Source organism: Geosmithia morbida, assembly GCF_012550715.1.
Source record: "Geosmithia morbida isolate 1262 chromosome Unknown scaffold_0, whole genome shotgun sequence".
Lineage (NCBI taxonomy): Eukaryota > Fungi > Ascomycota > Sordariomycetes > Hypocreales > Bionectriaceae > Geosmithia > Geosmithia morbida.
Genome location: NW_023336187.1, coordinates 1,286,212 through 1,310,333, shown reverse-complemented (window position 1 = coordinate 1,310,333; position 24,122 = coordinate 1,286,212). Strand labels below are relative to the sequence as shown.

Sequence of the window (24,122 nt, the reverse complement as noted above, 5' to 3'; positions counted from 1 at the left end):
AGGGAGAATTACAGGTCATATACATATGTGAGATTTCGGGCAGAAAAGTCGCCGTACGGCTGCCGCCACAGGCGATGACGATTTGACTGGTGTAACCCCAAGATACAAGGCAGTCATGTATATATATAAGGTGATATAAGGGATGGGCGCCGGTGACGGTGAGACTACCACTCGTCGAGGAGGGGTGTGAAGAGGAGGGAGGAGGATATTGGGCCCAGCTTGGGCTTGAGGCGTTCCCGTGAGCGGAAAGGGTAGTGACCGAGCATTTAGAAGAGTCGGTCCCGGCGACTGCCCGACCATACGGATTGGCATGGTACAGCAGCAAGGTCACACGCCTCGAGGCCACCAATAAGCCGCGGACAAGGTGATGAAGATATGTTTCTCTTTCCATTCTGTGGTGTGTCCCGCCTCCTTCCCCTCCATTTTCCCCTTCTGGGATACAGCGCCAGGTGTTGGGGGGGGGGGGGGGGGGGGGGGGGGTTGTTTAAAGAGGGACTGTTATGTGATGGCTCTTTGTTCCTCGCCGCGTATTTAACCGCCGGGAGCCTGAGGTGGTCTCGCCCCCGTGTGCGACATCGACAAGGAGATAGTAGGACAAGGGATTAAGGGCAGGGGTGATAGAAAAAAGAAGGAAGAAGAAAAGGTGAGAAGTAGAAACTTATCCAAATCACTTACCTTAGATCTCTGGATTGAGTTGGTAGTGTGTCCAGGTAGCCCAGCCCTGGCCCAGAACTAGGACCTGAGCTGGGAGAATAGCTCTGCCAAAATGAATTGGGTCAGATTAGTGCGGACGGAGAGTGAGTTTGATGCAAATGTGTAATAGTGCATATGTGCGTAGGGCAATGAGTTCCGAGAAGCTGGCTGGAGGAGACAGAGATATAAATAAGGACCTGTCTCCTCTAATGGAGGAGGGGAATGGGGGGGGGGGGGGGGGGGGGGGGGGGTGGTTGGTGGTTATGTAGCGCTGTTTTCTGTCGAAGGCTACGAGGACATGGTGAACTAATGAGATGGGACAGTTAGCAAAGATCGACAACAACCCAACCTGTCTGCACAACGTTCGAGATAAACGAAAACGAAGAACAGGCAGGTACAAGTTAGTACCAGAACTCCATCACAAGGTACATTGCCTAATTATACGGCACCCCGGGGTGTACAGCTCCGATTGATAGAACAGGGGTGGAGCGAAAAGTGTGGTTACACAATACCAGATGCCTATAGGGGTTCGAATGTGCACATTGCCTGTCTCCTCTGGCATCCAAAGCAAACGGACGCAGGTCACAAAGAGTTTCCACGGGCCTTCCGCCGAGAGAGGACGACGCGTGCGCGACAATCTCGGAGTGCGCCGACACAAGAGTGGCTGACCAGAAAAGGCAGGCAGGCAAAAGGGAGGAAAGCCCACAATAGTAAGAGAGACCAGTAGAAGAGGGGAGGGGAAAGCACCTACACAAGGTATTGGTGAGCCTGGCTGATTTTCAACCGTGAGACTCACCGTACCAGATTGCTCTGGCTGGTGAAAGATAAGGCGAGGCAGTGTGGCCGATACAACATGGTCGCGTAGCTCTGGTAAGCTTGGCGATTTGTTGCTTCAGCTAAGCCTCTCCACACGTGATGCTGAGACTTGGTCGGCGATGCTGACCGTCCGTCCTTGTATGTGTGTGTCCGTGTGTGTGTGTCCGTGTGTGAAGTGTATGTGCGTAGTGTGTGTGCCCGTAGAAAGGGAAGGGAAAATGCTAAGAACAAGAAAAAAAAAAAGACCGAGGCCGCGCGTTGGTAACGCACCTTGGAATACTGGGAATTCATATTACGTCCACTGTAACTCGGCTGCAGCCACTACTGTCGCGCACTGACAGGGGACGAGGCAACCAACAGAAACCGCCCTTGCCGTGTCTGCAAAATTGTCAGCAATTGATCGGTGTTGATGTTTTCATATGACACCATTTTGATAACAACATCTTTCTCTTCCTTCTCTTCCTGTTTGCCCTCTGCCTCTGATCAAATGATCAAATTTTCGCTCTCCTTGCCCTATCATTGCAACGAGGACGCCACTTACATCTGTTTGACTTGAGGCCACAAAATGTAGGTATAGGATAGCTGGATCTTGCTTGGCAGCGGCGCACCCCCCCTCCCCCTTGCAGGAGCATGTACCTTAATCCTTCTTGGTCAGTCTATATTTCTTAGCTCCGATACGCATAGATCTTGGCTCGGTGATTTGCCGGGGCCTGAGATCCGGGTCCGCGGATCCTTCTTGTCTGGTCCCCACGGTGACGTATGTGAAATGGCTCGCATTTCTTCGAGAACGACTGTGTTCCATGTTCCCCAGAATGCTATGCCTGTCTTCCCCGCTCTGAAAGGGGTTGCGGATGTGGGGGGCAAAGCCAGTGTCGTTTTGAGATAGAACGTACCGTGGGCGTAGGGCTATAAGGACGTGACCCGTCGACTTGCGCCAGCCGCCGTCTGGACAAGCTAGAGAATAGCATGTTAGCAGTGGCACAATCCGATATGGCAACGTGGCCGGAGAGCGGCTCTTCTTCTTTCCCTGTCCTTCAAGATCCTTTCCTATGCCTCTGCACAATGTCACCGAGCCTGCCAACATCCGTCCAAGCTGCGGACGGTGGAGTGCCGAAACGCGCACATGGCGGTTGGCCGCTTGTAAATGGAAAAGAATCGAGGAGAGGGAGGATTCTCAGCATGCTCGAAAGCAAGCGAGCGTCAGTGGCTGGATCTTACCTTGTATTCTCCGAGTCGCTGAATGGATAATATCGTTCGATCCACTTCAGCGTCTCCAGTCTTCAGTTAATTCCCGAAGCTTCCATGAAAAAACATTGTCTTCTCTTTCAGGACGAAAAAAAAAAAAAAAGTCCAAGGGAAGGAGCAGCTTCCGTTTTCGTGCACGTGTGCCACCTAATTCTGATGAATCGAGGGGGAAGGAGCAAGGGGCAAAGGAATATTGGGAAGGAGCGGGTGCCACTGACCGGGTTGTGTATGTGCGCGTCTGTATTCTGTGTGTCGTTCGCTCTGGGGGCCGGTGTCCCGTTACAGGAAACAGTAAGGATGGGAAGGGAAGATCTATGCTAGTGCGAGTGCGAGGAAGAAGAGAGAGTGCGAGGAAGAAGAGAGAGTGCGAGGAAGAAAGGAAAGAAGAGGACGGTGGAGGAGAAGCGGCGACTCTTTTGAGTGCGGTATGTCGGTCCCGGGACATTACCCGTGATCAGAGCTGCTGTATCGTACAAGGAGGGGGGGAGGGGGTCTGCAAAGGACCAGAGACCAAACCAAGGCGAGACGTACATCTGAAGGTCACTTTGACGAAAGGTCCCGGATTCTGGGATAGAGAGTGAAGGACAGAGAGATACAAGGTCGTGTGACCATATCAGGCTGAGCAATGTAAGAGGAGAGAGGATGTAGGCAATCGCTACAGGAGAGACTCAATAAAGGAACACATGAACTGTAAAAAAAAGAAAAAGAAAAGAAAAAGAAAAGAAAAAGAAAGAAAAAGAAAGAGACCAAAAGTGTCAAAGCGGTGAATCGGAACAGAAGACCAGAATTTCACGAGAATCTATAAATAAATAAAAGAGGCTGGCTACTTGACAATATGTAGTCAAGGGGAGAACGTATGCGAGCAGCCTAGAGCTAAGCTACTGGTATATCTCCAAGGCAGCCGGCAACAACAAGCACAAACCTCCTAGAATATTCATATTAGGAAAGGGGAGGGGAGTGTCCCTGGGGGGTGAGTAGGAGTCTAGGAGGAGGGGGGTGACTCCAAGGCTCATGCTGGATTGTTGCACTTTCTCTCTCTCTCTCTCTCTCTCTCTCTCTCCTATACTGTCCTGCCCTCAAGTGATTCATGGTAGATCAAGCCAGTAGTACGCTCTCTTAAACAGCACACCAAGTTTCATGAGGAGTATCGCACCAATAGAGAAGAAGCGAGGGGAGGATGGGCTCCACTCAATGCCACCGGTGTCCAAGGATCACAAGGAACCGTTGTATGTCTGCGTCTGCTCGCCGTGTCCCTGAGAGCCGAGCAAGAAGTTGGGGAGAGGAATCCGCCCGTCACTGATATCTGAGAGAAGGAAGGAGGGGGAGCAGCGGAAGCATCTTCACCCTCATTCCCCTTTCAGCCTAGCCACCTATGCACTAGGTGCTGTCATGAAGAAAGACTGGCACTTGTCAAGATATGTGCCTACCGCCCCCCTCGGCGGACCCCCAAGGAGATGGGATACTTCTTGGTTGTAGGAGTCTTTTTTTAAAGGAGAGATCTTCTCTGTCCTTCTGACACACACGTACACAAGTGTATATATATATATGTATGTACATTGACATTACAAAACGACACATCAAACCCCATCCCCATGTGGAAGGGAAAACAAGACTCAATTCTGCTCGGTAGGTATGAGGAACCTCCTCCTCACCCCCGGAAAAAGCAAGAGTGGTATACCAATATTACGGCCAGTGAATGATGAAAACATACCCACAGGACACAGGAGAGACGATCTCGCGCCACTAAATTCACATCCACCTTCCCCCCAATCATAACGTTGTGACTGGTACTCAGTCTGTGTGTGCAACCTACCGGCAGCCAAAGCCCGCTCAGGGCTTCAAGATTACGGTATCACAAACAATTTGATTTTTGTCAGTCTATGAAACTTGGCGGCCATGGGGTGTAGACCTACGACGATCACCTACGGCTGCCTGCATAACAGGGGGGTAATCTTGCTCAGACGTTGGAGCAAGCGTTGGGAGCCAGTGTCTTCTTTACGTTATCTTATTTCATTTCATTCGAACCAGACGTTCTCCCTTCTTTCCCTGATTTACTATCTCAGTTGTCGATATTTCTAGAAATATCAACGTCAGACGAGGGGAACGCGCCTAGTGATGAGTATGTAAGTAGGCATACGATACTGATGCATCTAATGAAGAGATGATGACGAACTTGACCGCTATAGTCATATATGGGTAGGGAACAAGAAAAGAGCTTACGTTTTTTCAAGCAGCATATCATATACATGTGTATACTACATACTCAATCATCTCGTTTTAGAATGAGAAAACGAAAGAGAAAAGGCCCCGTCCTCGCAACCTTCTCAGATTCACATATCCTCCATCGTGCGGCCCCTCGACTCATAACAATACCCGGTGCTGCTTGCCAACATGGCGAAGACCCGCCACTTTTATGTTTCCTGTGTAACTATAACCGCCTCATCATGGGCCGTTGATGATTCGCAAATTACATGTTAACGATTCAAACCACATGAGTCCGTATCCCCCCGGCGGCACTGTTTCATGGTCACGCTAACCTCCTCTTGCTCAATCATAGGAGGAGGTACACGGTATTGCACAAGCTAACCGTAATCGGAGGTGGCCAACACACATCGGGTTACTCACCGTTATTCCGATCGGCATGATGACAAGTGCGCCTCTTCTATCTCCTCCATCTTCTCTCTTCCATAGCGTATAGATGTGTATATATCAGGACGAGGAGATGACATACGGAAGGGAGAGAAGAGTACGGGGGCGGGGGACGGGGGAGAGAGCCATGGCTCTCGATGGCAGTCACACCCTCTCCCAGGAGAGTATATCGTACCCGCCTTTCTTATTCTATGATGGACGCATGTGAAGCGAGCAAGGACTGCCCAGACCTCTGGCCGTTAGTGTGAATATACGAACTGCAACTGCAACCTGAGCGTGTATACGGATCATGTGCCTTCTCGGAGACAGAGTCTAGGCCCCGCACAAGACCCCGACTGGCTTTTCCGATCAGTCTTCGTTGGTTAGATAGAAGGAGAGAGAGAGGGTGAGCGACGAGACGCACTCCACACCGATGATGCCTCTACCGACAGGACTCGTCAAGAACAATCATGGATATCTCTTCCTCTCTCCTCCTCCCCGCTCCTTAGTACGATTCGGAAGACGAGACTCTCATACTGTCGATATCTGACCCTCCACCCTCGAGTCAGGTTCGAGACTCAGCCATGCAGATATCTGGCGTCCCTAACTCATCTGCCGCCCTCTGGTACATGAATGTATACATACATGCAACCCTACAGAACAGGGTGACGCGATCTCAGGCACATTTGTGTGAGGTAATACCCGCCATACACACATGTACGGTGCAGGATATTCCTCCTCTCGCACCAAGATAAAAAAGACAAGAGGCGTGTGAGAGAGAGGTGTCTGGACGACGTTGCAACGCAGTTTGAAATGAAGGAGAAAGTGTGGGAGATGCAAGACATGCATCTGTACGAGCGTGTGACGAAAACATGGAAAAATATCGAAGGACAATAGGAGGGAGGGTATGGCAATGCGGGAGGACACGGGCTTCAGTTTGTGCTCAAGACCACACACACATGCTCTGTCAAAAAAAAAAAAAAGCCGTCAGATTCTGCTGGCAAACGAAGTACAATATGCTCCTATGTTTTGCATGGTGCCATAGAGCCCACCTTGCTCTGTTCTGCCTGTACCCGTCGTACCGAGGCTTTTCGGGCGGCTGTCCCAGGTTGAGGACAAGAAAGAGGTCTCGTGCGATGGCATTGTGGTCGATTTCTGGTGGTATATTCATCACTTAGGACCACTCCTTGTTTGGAAAGATCTTCTCCCCCCCTCCTGTCTGCTTTCCCTCCGGGACTGTTGTAGTAGCTCTCTCTTCTTGGAAAGGTGGGAGGGGAAATCCCAATGAGTGGCAGGTTGCTTCGTTCGCATCGAGGCTATTCAGGAAGGAAAGCTGTGCGGTGTACCGAGACTTCTAGGGGTCTCATTTCTCGTCGAGAGAAAATCATGTTTTCTAGGTGTTTCTGACGATAAAGGAGTTGTGGTTAAACAGATGTCATTAAAAGTCTACAATTGCTCATAATAGTACTAGTAGTATTAGTGCGTGGTCTATAGCGCACATATATATGTATATATGTATATATATATATATATATCTATATCCACACACATGTCTCAATCAAGTAGACCGCTTATATCATCCGGAGAAAACCACGCCCATGGGGCTCCGGGATGCTACCCTACCAAGGTACCTGTTTCCAGCTATTAGGGTGCAGATGGTGGCTATAATACATGCGTGGAACTCGCACGTACCTCCACTATACATCAGTAGTGATAGTGATATATACTAATACTGACTAGTAATAGTTGACGGATGGAGGTCGAGGATCAGCACTAGCATGTTCGCTATAGCTCATCGGTATGAACTTCTCTCATCATTATCTGAAACTGCCATAGGATTTTTCTTCTTCTTCTTACGCGTATGTCTGTGCGCATCCACTGTTCCGAGGGGGAGAGGAAAGAAAAGGTGCTTGTCCATGCTCCTCGTCCGTGCCGTGTCGTCCTCTTCTGCCTGTACTGATTACGGAAGCTCCCTGTTATGTGGTTCGATTACCCGTGGTGCCGGATCATTCTTCCAGCAACTGAGTCCCGGTTGTCACATTGTGATCTCTAATATCGATGGTAGCCCGCAATCTAAGACAGATCGTATATGGACGCCCACGATACAGGAAGAAGGGGGTCAAAGGATGGGAAGGGGTAGGGATCCCCCCCCCCCCCCCCCACACACACACAGAGAGAGAGAGGTGCAGTACGTAAACCTACGAGTGTCATGGTTTATTTTGCGGCTGCAAACGGTGTATACCATGCTGTCGGCATTGATCGTTGAACCTAAGCCCATGACTGTCCGTACGTGCCGATGTCTATAACGAGGCTTCCTCATGTGGTAGGAATAGAGAGGAGGGAGACATGCATGCATAGACCTGCAGCTTCGTGACTGGAGTCTATAAGAGCACTCTGTCTTTTGGTATGATCTTTCGCGGATATGAAATCCAAAAAAAAGAGAGTGAGAGGGGGGGGGGGGGGGGGGGGGAACCGGAAGGAAGGCCACTTCTTGGATATTGGCGTTGGCCATGTTCACGAGCTGAGCAAGGCTAGGGCCCGTCCCGACACTCATCGTTTATCAGGAGCTCGGCCCCTCAATGAAAGCATGTGCAGATGCATGCCACGCGTACTCTCTCTCTCTCTCTCTCGCTCTAGGGGATCCACAGCCCTCCCCCATTCGTGGATGCTCGCGCGTGACTGAGCCCACGTCTACAGGCATATGCGAGAGCGGGAAGGGAGAACAAGGGGCTGAAGAAAGGACTCTACAAGACAGGACCCTAAGAGACAGGGAGCCTGGAACTTCGTAACAGAACCTCTAGGCAAATTAGGCGGCTGCCAAGGAAATCCCAGTAGCACAAGGCAAAATCAGTTCTGACGAGATTCTGTCCTGTGATTCAGGCTTTCAACCCCCCCCCCCATCCTAAGGCATATCCCTCCCGATACCGGGTACGGAAAGCCCATCCATTGGGTCTGGGATAAGCGAAGGACACGGCCGGGAGGCTAAACGCGTCGCTCTCCATCTATAGAGGTGGCTGGTTTCTCCCCCAGCTTGGTGGTCAGCGACACATGACAAGGCATCTGTATCATTTACGTCTATCGTGTACGTGTGCGTGTGCGTGTGCTCTTCATGCTGAATATTGTCTCAGACCCGTGATAATGCCTCACTTCTTACTTTTTCCTAGTGTACTACATAGGTCTGGTTTCAGCGTTCGTGGAGTTTAACCGAGGCCGAAGGGAGGAAAGAAGGAGAAAAAACAAAAACAAGAAAAAAGAAAACAGAGAAAACATTGATGTCGTTCCACTCGATACGTGACCGCCATGTCTACGCGCCTCCTTTTCAGACCTTTCGCGCTCGGCATTGACAGGGGATGGAAACCGATCAGGATTGGAGGGAGGAGGGTAGTAGGAGAGAGACAGTCGACATGATATCACGTATTATACGCAACCCCCTTGACTTTGGCGAGTTGAAAGGCGACAATCGAGAGCGTGTCGATGGTGGGTTCACGCGTGACATGAAGGACTAGTTCCGATTTTGCTGCCCATGACTACTTGTTGTAGAGCACATGGTTTCAGCCGTCAAAATAGCTTCATCGGCTCGATGAGTTGCAGAGATGAGGCAACAATCTGGGCGTCGATGAAAATGCGTATAGCTAGGTAAGGGTGTGTATGCATGTATGCATATACATGGCTTCTTTGATATCATTGTTGGGTCGAGCTCCTTTCACTTCTGGTCATCTATGACTGCTGTAGGTACGATCAAGTAATATAATCAGTACCGGTGATATGGCCAAGTGCGAGAAAGAAACAGTAGCCTCCGCATAGACAGCTCATCCCTTCGCCGCTTTCATCTCTGACATACTGATACCGAGGTAATGATGATACGAAGACTTACCGATACCAATACTAACTGCTCACTAAGAATACGAAAAAAACGAAAAAAAAAAGATACTGAAAATCAAGATGAACTATAAAAGAAATTCCGCTTCAGCAATAATACCGTAACACCTAGTAGCAGCTTCATGCGGAGGAGGCATGAAGGTGGCTCAAGGCTCTCACGAGATGAAGGTGATGATGCTCTAGCACTACCGCGCCACCACTCTGCGAGGCAAGTTTCTTCCTATCCTCACCATACAAGATTCGGAATCGTGCTGACCGAACTTAACGGAAGCCGCCCGAAGCAACCTACGCAGCGCGGTAACAGTCTTGGAGAGAAGGCACCCAGCATGCCTAAATTCGCGTTTGACGCCGGATGCTGATCTCGATCATATACTACGACTGGTGAGTTCTACCTCAGTTTCCCAAAGAAGAGCTCTCTGATCATCTGCTGCATAGACGGGACGAGCAACGTGGGTGAGTTGCTCTATCTATAGCGTACCGAGAGGAGGGAGCATTGTGCCAGAACAGCTCCTTGTCGGGAGGGATTGATCTTGACCAGCTGCTCTCAACTGACGACCAGCTCGCTGCTCTCGAGGACGCACATAGGCACCCGTCATTCTCTATTTTTCTACGTGCCTGCACGTGGTCCAATTTTCCCTGCTGTTTCGACGTCGAAATCCTCGAGATCCTCGACGATGCTGAGAACCTTTGTCCAAGGCAGGCTTGATCTTGCCCTCCGGGCGACATGAGAAGCATGCATGGGAAGATCTCGGGCGCCAAGAGCCTGCAGCTGTAGAGAATGGAGGGCCAGAAAGGCGAGAGACTTTCTGTTTCAACCAGCTCACGGGGGAAATCAAAAGAAAAAAAAAGAAGAAAAAAAACCTCAATGACTTCGTGACAGACAGTCATAGCAGTCCCACCACGACTTGCAACTTTGACCAGTGTGTTCAAGCAGACAGATCTGGGGACCAAACGGTTGTGGCCGTGCATGATGTCGAGAACAATGAGCATGTCAAGCTGCCCTAGCAAGTCTCTAGCGAGGTTAGGAAGAGAGCAAGATTGACGGCAGAGATAACAGACTATATCGACAGAGACGGGGAGGCCTTTCGTGTGACTACATGCCCAAGAGAAGTCATACGTAATATGAGGCCGACGGGCTATGTCAGGTGTGGGTTGCATGACAGGGATAATACTCCGCTCACCGAGGCTAGGCAGGGAGACAAGGCACGAAACCTATGTGATTATGTTGGAAGGTGTAGAGAGATGGTTCCGAAAGGTGCAGGAATGTTTTGACAAGGCTCGGAGACACACACTTATCGTATCATTGCGGGCTGGTCAGCTGTCAGTTGGCTCATATGGCGACTCGGTACGTGTCTGTGTCACACGGGAGCTGTTGGCGATGAAGATGATGACTGTATACGGTTGGTCACGAAGAAGAAGAGAGGAACAGAGGGAAAAGAAAAAACAAAAGTGATGTTCTGCTCAAAAAGAAGAAAAAGAAAAGAAAAAAAAAACAGTGGCGAGCCGGTAAAGGTCTCGTATATATTACTACATATACACATATGCGACAGCTATGCGGTGCCACTAAGACGTATTATTCTCATATCAAACCACAAGTATTATCATGTACGAGTAATGGAGTATTATTAGTTTATTAGTTTATTTTTATTTTTAAATATAATATTATTTTATATAGTAGTATAGTAGTAATATTTCAGAATATTATACCACCTACTTGTATTGTATTACCATAATCGACACCGTGCCATTCCAAGTGAGATATAATTGTCCATACTGTGTAAAGATGGTGGTGGGGGGGGTGTAGTAGTGATACTCTCGAATAACAACAATACATCATACATACACAACACGGCACATGCATATCACCACGCCATATAGTATCCACCACTGCAATCATAGGACTCATCCGCCATCATCGTCGTCGCCATCATTCGATCAGGAACGGACAGGACAGTGATTCGTCTTACGATAGTACCGTTTTCCCCCGACTCCGCAAGCCTCCTCATCCTCTCTTGTCTGCCTCTCTTCAAGGCCACACGCTCCCTTCAGTCAGGTTCGCATCCTCTCCTGACCGCCTTGCCCCCCCCTACTCATCCCGGCGGAGAACCGCAGCCAAGTGGCTTGTCTCGTTACACCAAGCCTCGAACGCGCGCAGTGAAGCGTGTCCCGTATCCGGGGGATGCCTAAGAAGAGGTACCAGCAAAACTGGTCTTACAAGCCACGGTTACCGGTAACCCCGGCATCTTCCGGTACGTATCCTCTCCCCCCCCCCCCCCTCTCTCTCTCCTGTTCAAGTGACGGGGGTGGGGGAATGTCCCTGTTCCCGTCCGAGTTGAGTTGAGTTGATGGTGGGAAAATGAATGCCTCGCGGGGGAGGAAGAAGATCGAGTTGAAGAAGAAGAAGGATTTATTAAACAGAGATAAATACAACGGTTACAGAAAGAAAGTCTACGAGGAGTGTCAATGATATACTGGCCAATCTACGACGTGCGCCTGGGTCGCCTTCATCATCATCGATAAACCCCAGCTTGGCAGGGAACAGTCCCAGCGTTCCACCCGCCATCCGGGAGATTCTCCAGATCCCCGAGGCACCGCCCATCGCTCCCCGACGTCCAGGACGAGTACGCTTCGACCAAGCCGGTCGGCGTCTACCCCCGGGACCCCCACCACCTCGCAGTTGGGTATCCGGGAGGAACGAACATGGCAGGAACGGTACCTCGTCTCGCCTGATGGATCCCAGCTCACCACTGGCTCGAGCGTCGTCTGCCACCACCACCATCATCACCGCAGACGCCCTGCCGGGCGTGGACCTCCATTCGAAGGGGAGCCTCATCGACCTTGTCCTCCGTAATATTGCGCTGGAGTGGGAATTTCAGCGCATATACAACGTGTACCACCTCTACCACCTACCGACCCACCTCAAGCTTGCACTTATCCGCTACATCAGCGTCTTCAGCGGCGTGTCGCTGGGAGACCTCAAGATCATCTTGCTACCTCCTCCTCCTCCTCCTCCCTCTCCTCCTACAGCAGATCCTCTTACCGAAGGTGAGGATGAGGGGCTGCGGGTTGGAGAGCCTGACGGCCTGGGCGACGTGACCTACCTCGACGTCAGCGGCTCTCTCGGTCGGACCTTGACGCTCAAGGAGCTGACAGACCTTGTATTCCCGCCCAGACCACCCGTCACCGTATACGAGGAGCCACAGGAATCATGGTACGAGGCTGCGACGGAAGCAAGCGGCGGCGACGGCACCACGGCGGCGGTGACGACACCATCGGCAGCAGCGGGACCTCCACGCACCTTGCTTCCCAACCTCTCGCACGTGTCGCTGGCCCTTGACCCGCGGGACGGCTCTGGCGCGTCGTGGAAGCAGCTGCTCACCTTCTCGTCGCGTGCATCCTCGGCGATAACGCACCTCAGCCTGGCGTACTGGCCGGCGCCGTGCCTCGTCTCGCGCGCCAGCCAGCAGTCCAGGATGGTCGGCTCGGCCTCGATCGGCCCGGCAAACTTGGCCTACGCCGGCACAGACATGTACTCGCACTCGCTGGACGGGGACTGGAGCGAGGCCCTCCTCGTGCTGCGCATGCTCAGCCGCAACCTGTACGAGCTGGAGTACCTCGACCTGACGGGGTGCGCGGCCTGGTTCCCGGCCCTGATGGAGAGGTCGGACCACGACTTTGTCGACTGGGCCGCCAGCTGGAGCAAGATTAGCCATCTGAAGCTGCGCGTAGGCTGGGAGCCCGCAGAGGACGCCATGCCCTCGGAGTCGGCGGCCTACGCGGACGCGCTCGAGAATGCGGCCCGCGTCGAGAAGCATATACGTGCCAGGCGGGCCGGGCAGGGCAGGTTCATCACTGTAGATAGGGATAGGATATGAATAAAGAAAAGTTTGGTCTTTTTTTTTCGAATGTCTTTTTTTATTTTTTATTTTTTATTTTTATACAACCCCCCCCCCTCCCTTCCCCAACCGTGATTATATTTCATTTCATGTATTGAGAAGCACATCCGGGTTGATGAGAACCTGCAGAGGAGTCTCTTCCAGCATCCGTACGTTCATCTGTCCCCCTGTAGGGACATGCACAGTAGTCCCATCGATGCAGACCTTGCACCATCGGTCCTCGTCCTCCCTGATGGTGACGCGCATCTCCTCGACAGGTTCGTAGTGTACCTTCTGGCCGTCGGGCCACGCCACGTGGACATGCTTGCCCCCATCGTACGCCTTCGTCATGGCCTCCATGGTGCGCTCACGACCGACATCGCCAAAGTGCACGACCCTCAGCTGCCCGTCCAGCGGCCTGGCGTCTGGGGATATGGTAAAGGTGCGCTCGAGGTTGGACACCAGCGACGCGAGCACGTACGAGTGCGTGCCGTCGCGCCCACCAGCGGTCTCCAAGGTCGGGGAGCCCGGTGCCCTCATCTCCAGCGTGGCGGCGTACGCGTGCGACGTGCGCAGCAGCTCCTGGGCCGCCATGCCGAAACGCTTGGCCCCGTGGACGCGGTACTCTGGCGTGTCGCTCTCGTACGTGAGGCTAGCGTGGAACCCGTAGCTGGCCACGACGGCGCCGTCGAGGTGCCTCACCCTCGCGGGAGGGCTCTGACGCTCGTCGGCGACCCCGCCGCCGCCGGGTGGCACGATGTACGACCCCTCGGTGAAGGAGGCGCGGAAGATCGGCAGGGGCGAGGCCTGTCCCCGGAAGAGCGTGCGCACGGCCACCACCAGCGGCGATGGCCCGCCGTCTCCTGCAGCGTACAGCGGCTTGTGGAGCGAGTGGAAGAGCGCGTTGCCCGTGCCGAGAGGCATCAGGCTCACCGTCGGCCGCGTGGCCGGCGCGCTGCCATCTTTACCGTCACCGTCGCCATCCACCTCCCGCTGCCGGAGCAGGTCCACTATACCGCCGTCGCCGGTGAGGAGGACAACCGTCCTGGACTTGTCTGGCGACGACAGCGAGGACCACAGCTCTTGCGCGAACTGCGATATGCTGTCCGCACTCTGGGTGATGACCACATTGTGAGCCACACCGTCAGAGGCTTCTCGGCCCTGCGGAGCGACCAGCTGCAGGAGAGGCCGCAGCACGTCCTGCCAGAATACAAGAGCCGTCCCCGTGCCTGACTTGACCGACACGATGATGTCGACGCTGTGCGTGGCGCTGCTGACGAGGTGATCAGGCAGGCTTCCTGCCTTGTCCAGTGCCAGCGGCCGGAGGATATCGGGCAGCGAGGATGAGGACGACTCGACCAGTATCAGCTCGAGAGCCGGTTCCTCCTTGAGACTGCATATCGTGAAGCCCTCCGGAGACTTGGGGATGACGAGAAGAACGTCCTTGGTGTCGAGGTAGATGTCGCCGTTGCCGCTGTCAAATCTGAGCTGTCCGTCTGTCACGGCGATGGATGACCCCGCCTCGATCCGAGTGGGTGGATGCCCCTCATTTGGAGACGTGCTGCTGCTGCTCATGGTAGACGGCAGGTCACGGTATAAGATGACCCAGAAACGGTTTATTTCTCTCGATGAGATGATGTGAAATGTTGTCGAGATTGAATTTTTTTTTCTTCTCTCTCTGTCTCTCTCTCTCTTTCTTCTTCTTCTTCTTCTTCTTCTTCTCCCTTTCTAGATTGATGGTCGTCGGATTGCACCAGCTGTATTTATAATCATTGATGCTTCGCTCTAAAATCTTGCTCCCTTCCCCGCGGTAACATGTATTAAACAGTGAGCGGTAAAACACCCCGAATGCAAGGCCTTTTCCTAGTCTGCAGAGCACGCAATAATTCAGGGCATGTGACAATATGATACATTGAAATATAGCTGACTCAGGATTCTGACTGTGGAAGGACAAAATCAATGGGCCTTGGCCCTGTTCATGGGACCCCAGTTCTTCTCCGGATTAGCCTGGTACCGCACCAGACGCCTCCCCTCGGTTTGCTGACCGCGACGGGCGAGGTCGTCATCGAAGACTAGACTCTTTCGCAGTTCGCGTTCCTGTTCCGGGACATCGGCCTGCACCTCTAACGATTTTCCATGCGTGGTGGCATCCTCCTGCTTCTGCTGCGGCTCAAGGTCCTCTGCCATCTTGGTGTCTTCTCCATCTTTGACATCCTCGGCCTTGACATCTTCGGTCGTGGCATCTTCAGTCTTGGCATCGTCGGCAGCCTTGGCGGAGGTGTCCTCGTCTCCACCGAGGAGACCGGCATCCTTGAGAATCTTCCACGCAGGCATGGCGGGCTTGAACTTGGACACCTTGACAGGGGCCTTTTGCCTGGCCCACTCCGTCATGATCCACCACACCGTAGACCAGGGCGCATCCGTCTTGATACTCCCGGCGCGGCAGTGGCTGCGCGACACCTGGTACCCAAGATGGGCCAGGGCGCCGCGGACCATGCCGTCTGGCGGCGAGGCGCAGGATATGACGCCGGCGAGGCGCGAGGGCACAAAGTAGAACGGGCAAGGGTCTATGGCAGCGGCGGCATCCTCCTTGGGGTTCACCTTCTCCGCTGGCGCAAGGGAGTCGTCCGTCGTGATGTTCTCCTCCAGGACGGTCTGCAGCATACCCTCGAGGCGCTGCTTGGTGCCGTAGACGGCCGGGTCGGCATCGGGGAGCATGGTGAGCAGGCGACGCACAAAGTCGGGGGAGTGGATGCGGCCGCCGTACATGGGGCCGTTGAGGTGCGTTTTAGTCCCGCAGTGCGGGCAGAACTGGTCGGCCGTGGGGCCCAGGGCCATGACGTGCTTGTAGTAGTTTCCGGAACCCTTCTTGTTGGGTGCCACCTTGCTCTTCATGAGGTACTGCGTCTGCCAGGCGCCGCAACCGTGGTCGCAGCTGTACAGCACCATAGTCTTGGCTCCGAGGAACTTGACGTTCTGCGGCGACCGGGTCACGCGCACGAAGAACTTGGTGTAGAAGTCGATGGACATGCACAGCTGCGGTTCTATGTCCAGCCCGTAGCGGGCTGCCGAGGAGGCGATGCTGTTGAGCACGAGCCTCAGCCCGACCTCGTGCGAGTGCATACCCTTGACCGGCGTGCCGCCGTACAAGGAGAAGGACTTCTCGCAGTAGCTGTGGCCTGCCCACACAGCGCTGTCCGTGCACGTGATGCACAGGAGTCCGCCATCATCGCGGACAGCCTGCACGGCAGCGTCGAAGAAGGGAGCGCCCGTGCCGTAGGGGTCCAGGTCGACGACGTCAAACTTGTTCGTCTTGCCCGGTTGGCCCGTCCGTGTGTCCTTGTTGGTAAGGTCCTCGGCTATGGCGCGGTACATGAGGGCTAGGGCGTCGTCGTTGTTAACCTGGATCTTGCCGGCTAGCCCGTTATGTTCGACGTTGGTCTTGATCAGGTTCGCCGCCGAGGGGGAAAGGTCGTTGGCCGTCACCTGCGTGACAAAGGGGAGTTCGTGGGCGTATCGAAGCGCGCGAAGGCCAGAAGCTGAAAGCGCATCTAGGATCTTGAAGGTTGGTGCGCATGGCTCCTCCTCCTCCTCCTGCTGCTGCTGCTGCTGCTGCTGCCCTGGAGCCTGTTCGGTGGTTGCGGCCACAGGCTCTTCTTGCTGCGGGGCTGCCGCACTGCTGCCGTCTCCGTTGTTGCCAGCCTCGTCCTCCTGCGCCCTCTTCCTCTTCTTGCTCTTCTTGCTCTTCCGCAGGCCGTACTGGGCCCGCTTACGCTCGAGAGCCTCCTCGCCGTAGGCCTTGATGGCCAGCACAGACAGGTCACGGTTGAACTGCTGGATTGGGTTGTAGAAGACCTGCTGCACCTCGCTCTTGTCAGCGCCGATCTTGGCCCCCTGGGGCACAAGGATGGTAGCCTTTCCCTCCTTGACCGTCCTGAACTCCTGGCCATCTTTCTGGACGGTGCCCGTCGCGACAGGATCGGCCGGTGCCATGTTGTTGCTGTTGCTGCTGCTCTCGTAGGGTTGTCTTCGTGGGGTTCTGGTGCAGCTGTGGCGGTGGTAGTGTCGGTGGTGGCAGAGGATATATCTCGACGGGACAGGACGGAGAATTCTGCTCGATGTGACCAAGACCGTAACCTTGGCCAAGAGAGACGGTCGTAGGATGGATGCAGTTCTCTCCAGACTCATTCCACGAAGCAGAGTCAACCGGCTCGATTAAGAATTTCGCTACTACTACTACTACTACCACTACAGAATTTCGTACTAGCGCGTCGCAAATTTTGGCTTTCTGCCGCCGGATCGCCAGGGCGGTGAGTGTTGCGGCAAGGTGGATATCAGTACCTGTAAGTAATACTGAGTAATATTTACAGGCTTTACGGAGTATTATTACAGCGTGTAATGTTCCGTACAGGTAAGCTGTCAACCATTCTAATGACAGTCCCATTCCCATACCTTACTTTGAACTGGGGGGGGGGGGGGGGAGTGTTACTTTGCGCCCAACCCACCAGATACATGGATGATAGTGGCATTTACATCATATTACATCATAGCTGCTCATACGCTATATCGTGTGAGGATGACGATATGAACCTACTTGGGTTGATACATTGCCATTTTGCTGTGAAATGTTCGGCGGAGAGATATTACCGCAGAATCAGCGCTGCTCGTACTAGAGCTGCTTTACAGACCAGTACGAATTTGATGTATGCATATTCACTCGTACAAGTGCCGGCCATGAACTATGAACCATATCAAGCATGAGCATGTGATGGATGGCCCCGCGTCACTCTAGCCGACTGATGGAAAATGTGTCAACAAGCAATTGACAGCTGACATCTACATGTTGCCAACTCACGACAATTGAAAATGCCAAGGCTGGTAAGAAGAGCCTAACTAGGCCAGTAATAACAACGAAAATAGTTTGTACGGGTAACGGAAAATCAAAAGGTTCTAGGCCGGTCGTTACGTTCGCATGAAACGTCTCCCTGGTCGGCGACTGTGTTCTCGCCATCGCGCGGCCAATGCATGTATACGAGTATGCTCTTAAGCATACGGATATAAGTACGGTAGATGTAGAGTGCAGAGTGTATATGTGCATATACACATTGGCTACTTGGATATGGAACACGGACACGGAGTTGTAATGGTGGGTGGTACCTTCCCAAAGACAACAAAACCCTGTCTGGACCTTCCAAATATGGGAGGGAACGACGCGCAGCTTTCCTTTATCAGCGTTACGGATGTGGACATCTGCAAGAAGGAGCAGGGCAGTAATACGGTAATAACGGGCACCCATGCACTTGCCGTTGTTGCGAGAGGAAGACTTTCACCGTAATAATCGCGAAAGGAAGGAGTGAGGGAGAATTGTATCGAGAAGGCATGGCCGTCATTGCAGAGAAGTGAGCCATCCTGATCGCCTTTCTCTCACCTCTCTCCCTTCTCCCCAGATTTCACGGGTAGTAGTGCCATCATTGTGGCCGTGCGTAGCAGCCGATCCTCTGTTCCCGTACACTGACCTCGCGTTGAGAGCATTAACCGTCGGCGAAGTCGTGAGTCAAGCCGATAACATCAAAGACGCGCGTTTACTATATTCATCTTCATTTTCTGCGTCGGCCTCTCCTTGCCTCTGCAGCTGTAGCAGCTAGCCGAGTCTCGAGGCACTAGTGCGACATTCCTGGTCACCTGGCAGGTACACCGGCCCGTCGGGCGTTTGTCATTTGTAAAACTGCAGACAAACTACGGAGTAAAGCTGTAATAACACGGAGTCGACTGTGACACGAACATGGATGGGGGAAACGAGGGGCAGCATGGCGACGGACATGTCTTGCAACGCTCAAACGCTGCCAGGGCCAAAGAGCCGAGACCGCGGTCTCCGTACGGGCAACGAGACGACTCAGAAGGCTCCCAACACCCAGAGTCTCGGCATGAAGGGGCCCGACTCTTGCAGCTGGAGGCAGGGCCCGGCGGGGACGATGGCAGTGATGGCAAGAAAGATGAGCAGGCACCAGGCTACCGACGCCTCTCCTACACGGAACGGGCCATGCTGGCACGCAGCGTGGGTGCGGTTCACGATGTGGAGCAGGCCAAGCCTGTGCATCCTAGACATTGGTGGTGGCCGCCCAGAGGTATGGCGCCAGGGCTGTACAGGAATGTGGTGGAGGAGCGGACCATGTGGTTCTGTTTCTTCCACGTCACCAGCACCCTGAGGTGGGTCCTCATGCTGTTGCACATCGTCGTGGCCGCGACGATGGCTGCACTCGGACAAGGCTCTCCTAAACAGGCTTCACGCACGACGGCACTGGCGGCGGCCAATACGGTGATCGCCGGGATACTGGCACTGATGCACAACAGCGGACTCCCCGACCGGTACAGAAACAACAAGGCCGAGTTTGAGATTGTTGAGGATCACATCTGTAGGCTTGTGGAGAGCGGCCTCGTTCCGGTGGACCAGCCGATTGAGCAGACCGTTGCCGATTGCTTCGACCGGTTGCAAGACGCAAAGGCGGCGGTGCGTGCCAGCCTGCCAGCTGCATACAATTCCAAACGAAGCCTGAAGCAGCCTTTTCTTGGCGGCCACCAGCTCCTTGGCGGAAACCGTCAGCACCCCGCCGCGGGCCGTGCATGAGACGATCTAGGTCCTGGACTCAAGTCTTCTGGGGGGACTGAGCACTGAACGGTGAAGACCCGGGGTAGGCGGTGGGACGTGCAAACCACGGGCCGGCGGGCATTCACGACGTTCCTGATATTCGTATGAGTAGAGGTCTACCTTCGCTTTTCCTTTTTTTTCTTTTTTTCTTCTCCAGCTTTTCGAGTGTGACCTGCAACGATGCGACGAGGCAACAGGACGAGGTGGGTGATATTTGCTGAGAGCTAACGACTTATAGAGTTGCTACGGGTTACCAAGGTTATAGGAGAGAGATAGAGATAGAAGGAAGAAAAGAGAAGTAATCTAGCTGAAGTTTGGGAGACGCCGAGGGGACCTTTGGCGACAATTCATTGCTAGTCAGTATGAGGAACAGGTACAGAATATTTGCTAAGCCGCGGCGTAATCAAGCAGCGCACACCACCATCCATTCGTTCTTGTGGGAAAGACGTGCATGCATAGTAGTTGAATGAGTACAAGTAGTAAATGTCAATGTAGCTGCATAAGGATAGTATTCATACCCGTAGTAATGCTGATGCGGATGCACGTAGTAACATCGATGTAGACGGCAGCAGCTGGAATCCGGACCGTTACCGGTAGGATTCGGGGGTCACGGTGATAATGTTCATCGTCGTTGCACATGGGCCCCAACTTGATGCATGCAGCAACGGAGTCTATGGATGGAGCTTCCCTTTGCAGGCCAGTCACGGAGAGTCTTGCGGAGTAATATTGAACGGAGTCTTTGCTAGTAATACACGGGGTAGTATCATGACTACCGGTAGGAGAGTATGACCGACAGAGCGAGTTGGTTTGGTACGGGTGTGAGCGCATTGTTGGATACAAGCATTTCTACCCGTACATGTAGCAAATCCTTAGCAGCCTGTCAGTGCTAACAGCTCCACGAAGATGGAGGAAACTATAATAGTAATGATACAGCAGTACATTTATTATAAGGATACAGTCATAATTCCCAACAGTACGAGTCCCAGTAGTAGCAGTGCTAGTACTCGTATGCATGAAGGTACGAGCATTGTAGTACATGGAGGCGCCCCTTGTGCCTGCAGACAACGATTGTACCCACTATCCACCCGTCATGGCGTCCGTTTCGTCAGGGGTTCGCTGGTACCTGTATGCTGCAGAACATCTTTATGGGCTAGGGGTTTGTGTCTAGGCGGCTTTTAGGTGCCCCACCAATTTCTTTTTTTCCTGTCTCTTCACTTTCCCTTTGGTTTCAAGTTGATGGGTGTTTCGAGTGGCAGATACTACTCGTACCAGCAGTACTATCAGTAGTACCATCAGTGCTATCGAGTCTGTAGGCAAAAGAGCCCAGCTCTCGCTCTCTTCAGGCTGACGCAGTTCTACCGTCGCTGACGGTCCAGAGTATCCTGCCGCGTAGACCTGATAATAGTTGCGTGAGAGGGAACAGCGTATGTGTAGTTACGTGCATAAATCATGAGGTCACCGGTTAGATATATGCATATCACCACATTCGAGGGGCCCAATGACCTGCTCGTACATATATCGCTAGCAGAGCATGTCAGAATATGTAGATATCCAGTACAACCTATCTATAGAGTACCCCCTGAACCTTGACTCTTGAGCCCGTGGCCTCCCCCCCCCCCCGAACAAACAACGCCTTTCTACTCGTACATGTACCCTTGGGCCTTGTCTTGGCTCCTTCCCTCACAGTGTCCCCCAGTCCACCCTTTTAGCTTGGCGCCGCTATCATTCTTTTATCCGGCGTCCTCCCCTCCCATTCACTCATCCAGGCCGTCTTTCTCTTCTCGCTCCCAACTTTTCTAATACATCATCCCTCTTTGAACGCACGCAAAAACACACATACATCAAACACCCACGACATCTAAACCCCTCTCTCCAGCACCCGGGGAAAGGGAAAATAAAGCGTGTAGCATGGGATATTAATCTGAATCTCCCTGCCGTGCGCCCGCCCATCCATCCCACTTACCTCTAGCGCATTCCGGGCCCGACAAGACCCAGCTCCAGCGGAGAAGCCCAGGCGGCCGACGACGAGGGCGGGGGCTGTCTTCACCAGGCGCACACCTGCCTGGCGCCAATACCTGACCTGACGGCTGACGGAAGCAGAGCAAGGGAAGGAGAAGAGAAGGGGAACGGGGAAAAGAAGAGGAGAGGAGAGGAGCGAGGAACACAGCACCATGTTTGTCTGCAAAGGACCCCTCGCCGTGCGGCCTACGCACATTCTGCTCGTCTTCTTCATCATTGGGGTCTTCCTTTTCGGCGCCCAGCGAGGCGTCGTCACGCCCCCGAGCTCACCGCTGCTGAAGGATGCAGAGGTTAACGAGGACGGGAGCGCATCTGCCGAGGAGCTGTACCTGGCGCGTCTGGGGCGCGAGCTGGGACTGTCGCAGCAGGCGATCTGGAGGGCCTGGAGGATCGTTCCCAGCGAGCAGTCGGACGAGTGGCCGTCGGTGACGCAGGTGAGACTCAACTTCGAGTCGGTCTCGTCCAAGACGATCGACATCAACGCCCCGGACCGCATGGACCTCTATGCCAAGAAGAGGATGCAGCTTCCCGTGCCCGTCAGCCCGATGCTGGACCAGGTCGACGCCTCCGACTTCCTCTTTGGCATCTCGACGACGGTGGCGCGCATCGCCGACCGCGACTACGCCATGGTCAAGGCATGGTCGCGCTGGCTCACCGACGGCCACCACCACGCCAACGGTGCCAGCCTGGTCGTCGTGCTGGACCAGGCCCGCCCCGACGAGCTCGAGGAGATTGACAACGTCCTGCAGGCCACCGGCATCGACTGCTGGGTCACGTCGACCGATGAGCCCATGTCCATGGCCCGCCGGTACGTCGAGCTCACCAGGATCCTCAGAACTTTTGCCGCCAACATGGAGATGAATGGCCAGGAGAAGCGCTGGTTCGGTCTCGTCGAGGACGAGGTCTTCTTCCCCAGTCTGGCGAACCTGCGTGACCGTCTCTTCGCCTACAACACCGACAGCCCTGTCTACATCGGCGTACCTAGCGAACGGCCGGACTGGTCCGAGGGCGGGAAGGCCACCACGACCTTTGGCGGCGGCGTCGTCATCTTCTCGCGCAGCGCCGTCTCCGTCACCGCCAGCCTGCCCTGCTTCGAGTCCGGCCAGACCATGTCCTTCACATCGAAGCGCTGGGATGAGCTCCTGCAGACGTGCATCCTCAAGAACACGGACATGAACATGCACGTCCTACCCGGCTTCTTCTCGCCCAACGACGAGGCCGCCGTAGCCGACACGCAGTCCGACAGCTACGAGATGGGTCTCCAACCCCTGCTGCTCCGCCGATACGGAGAGCGCCACCTCCTCGACGTCAACAAGGCCCACCTGGTGACCAATGTCTGCGGCGAGGCTTGCTTCATGCAGCGCTATCTCTTCCGCGACAACTGGGTCCTTGTCAACGGCGTCTCCCTGAACCACTACCCCGACGGCGTGGAAGTGCACATCCTCAGCGAAAATCGGTACGACGAGGATGACGACGGTGCCCATGGAAAGGACGTCGACAGGGAGACCCCCACCTCTCACAAGAAGTCTTCGTCGCCGTCCACACCGCAGACACCCGACCGCATAGTTATCGACGACAACATTGCCGAGATCGACAGGGCGCAGATAATCTGGACGGGCAGGCGAGATTCGTGGCGTCTCATGGATTCAGCCACAACCAAAGACGGTTCCGTATGGCAGGCTTACGTGCGGAAAGCCGGGCGCGGAAGTGAAGATAACAAGGACTCTGTCATTGTCCTGATATGGGAGATTCCCAAACCAGCAGCATCATAACATACCCATAACAGCCATTTGCTCTTTTTTTCCCTTTTCTTATTTCATTACAATTTCTCTTTTTTTAACATCTTTCCCCCCCTTTTTTTTCTTCTCCTTTTTTACATGTATATATCACGCCAAATCGGGGGGGGGGGGGGGGGGGGGGTTTTTTTTTTTTTTTCTCATCCTGTTTTTTTTTTAAAAAAAAAAAACATAAAATCCCGCCTGTATTACTGCCTCCTTCAATAGGGAAAAAGAAGACGAGACAGACAAAACAATGTACCGTAGGGAAAGGAAAGATGNCATTTGCTCTTTTTTTCCCTTTTCTTATTTCATTACAATTTCTCTTTTTTTAACATCTTTCCCCCCCTTTTTTTTCTTCTCCTTTTTTACATGTAGATATGAGGTTTTGGGGGGGGGGGGGGGGGGGGGGGGGGTTACTTTTTCATTTCTCATCCTGTCTTTTTTTTAAAAAAGAAAAACATAAAATCCCGCCTGTATTACTGCCTCCTTCAATAGGGAAAAAGAAGACGAGACAGACAAAACAATGTACCGTAGGGAAAGGAA

At 53.5% G+C, this 24,122-nt stretch overlaps 5 protein-coding genes across 5 annotated transcripts; 3 read left to right on the top strand and 2 right to left on the bottom strand.

Moving 5' to 3' along the window:
* Positions 1–11,440: 11,440 nt before the first annotated feature.
* On the top strand, positions 11,441–13,136 carry GMORB2_0408 (uncharacterized protein; the record flags this gene model as incomplete). Its single annotated transcript, XM_035462394.1, has 2 exons — positions 11,441–11,510; positions 11,701–13,136. The coding sequence occupies 2 exons, from the start codon at positions 11,441–11,443 to the stop codon at positions 13,134–13,136; spliced, it is 1,506 nt and encodes a 501-aa protein (XP_035325324.1).
* A 108-nt stretch (positions 13,137–13,244) lies between these two features.
* GMORB2_0407 (Diacylglycerol kinase catalytic domain) lies at positions 13,245–14,909 on the bottom strand (the record flags this gene model as incomplete). Its single annotated transcript, XM_035462393.1, has 2 exons — positions 13,245–14,632; positions 14,891–14,909. 2 exons carry the CDS (start codon positions 14,907–14,909, stop codon positions 13,245–13,247), a joined length of 1,407 nt encoding a protein of 468 aa, XP_035325323.1.
* A 183-nt stretch (positions 14,910–15,092) lies between these two features.
* GMORB2_0406 (tRNA (guanine26-N2/guanine27-N2)-dimethyltransferase) lies at positions 15,093–17,129 on the bottom strand (the record flags this gene model as incomplete). Its single annotated transcript, XM_035462392.1, has 1 exon — positions 15,093–17,129. The coding sequence occupies one exon, from the start codon at positions 17,127–17,129 to the stop codon at positions 15,093–15,095; it is 2,037 nt and encodes a 678-aa protein (XP_035325322.1).
* Positions 17,130–18,918: 1,789 nt separating this feature from the next.
* On the top strand, positions 18,919–19,761 carry GMORB2_0405 (uncharacterized protein; the record flags this gene model as incomplete). Its single annotated transcript, XM_035462391.1, has 1 exon — positions 18,919–19,761. One exon carries the CDS (start codon positions 18,919–18,921, stop codon positions 19,759–19,761), a length of 843 nt encoding a protein of 280 aa, XP_035325321.1.
* Positions 19,762–21,953: 2,192 nt separating this feature from the next.
* GMORB2_0404 (uncharacterized protein) lies at positions 21,954–23,573 on the top strand (the record flags this gene model as incomplete). The annotated part of the gene is made up of 1 exon (XM_035462390.1): positions 21,954–23,573. One exon carries the CDS (start codon positions 21,954–21,956, stop codon positions 23,571–23,573), a length of 1,620 nt encoding a protein of 539 aa, XP_035325320.1.
* Positions 23,574–24,122: the final 549 nt, after the last annotated feature.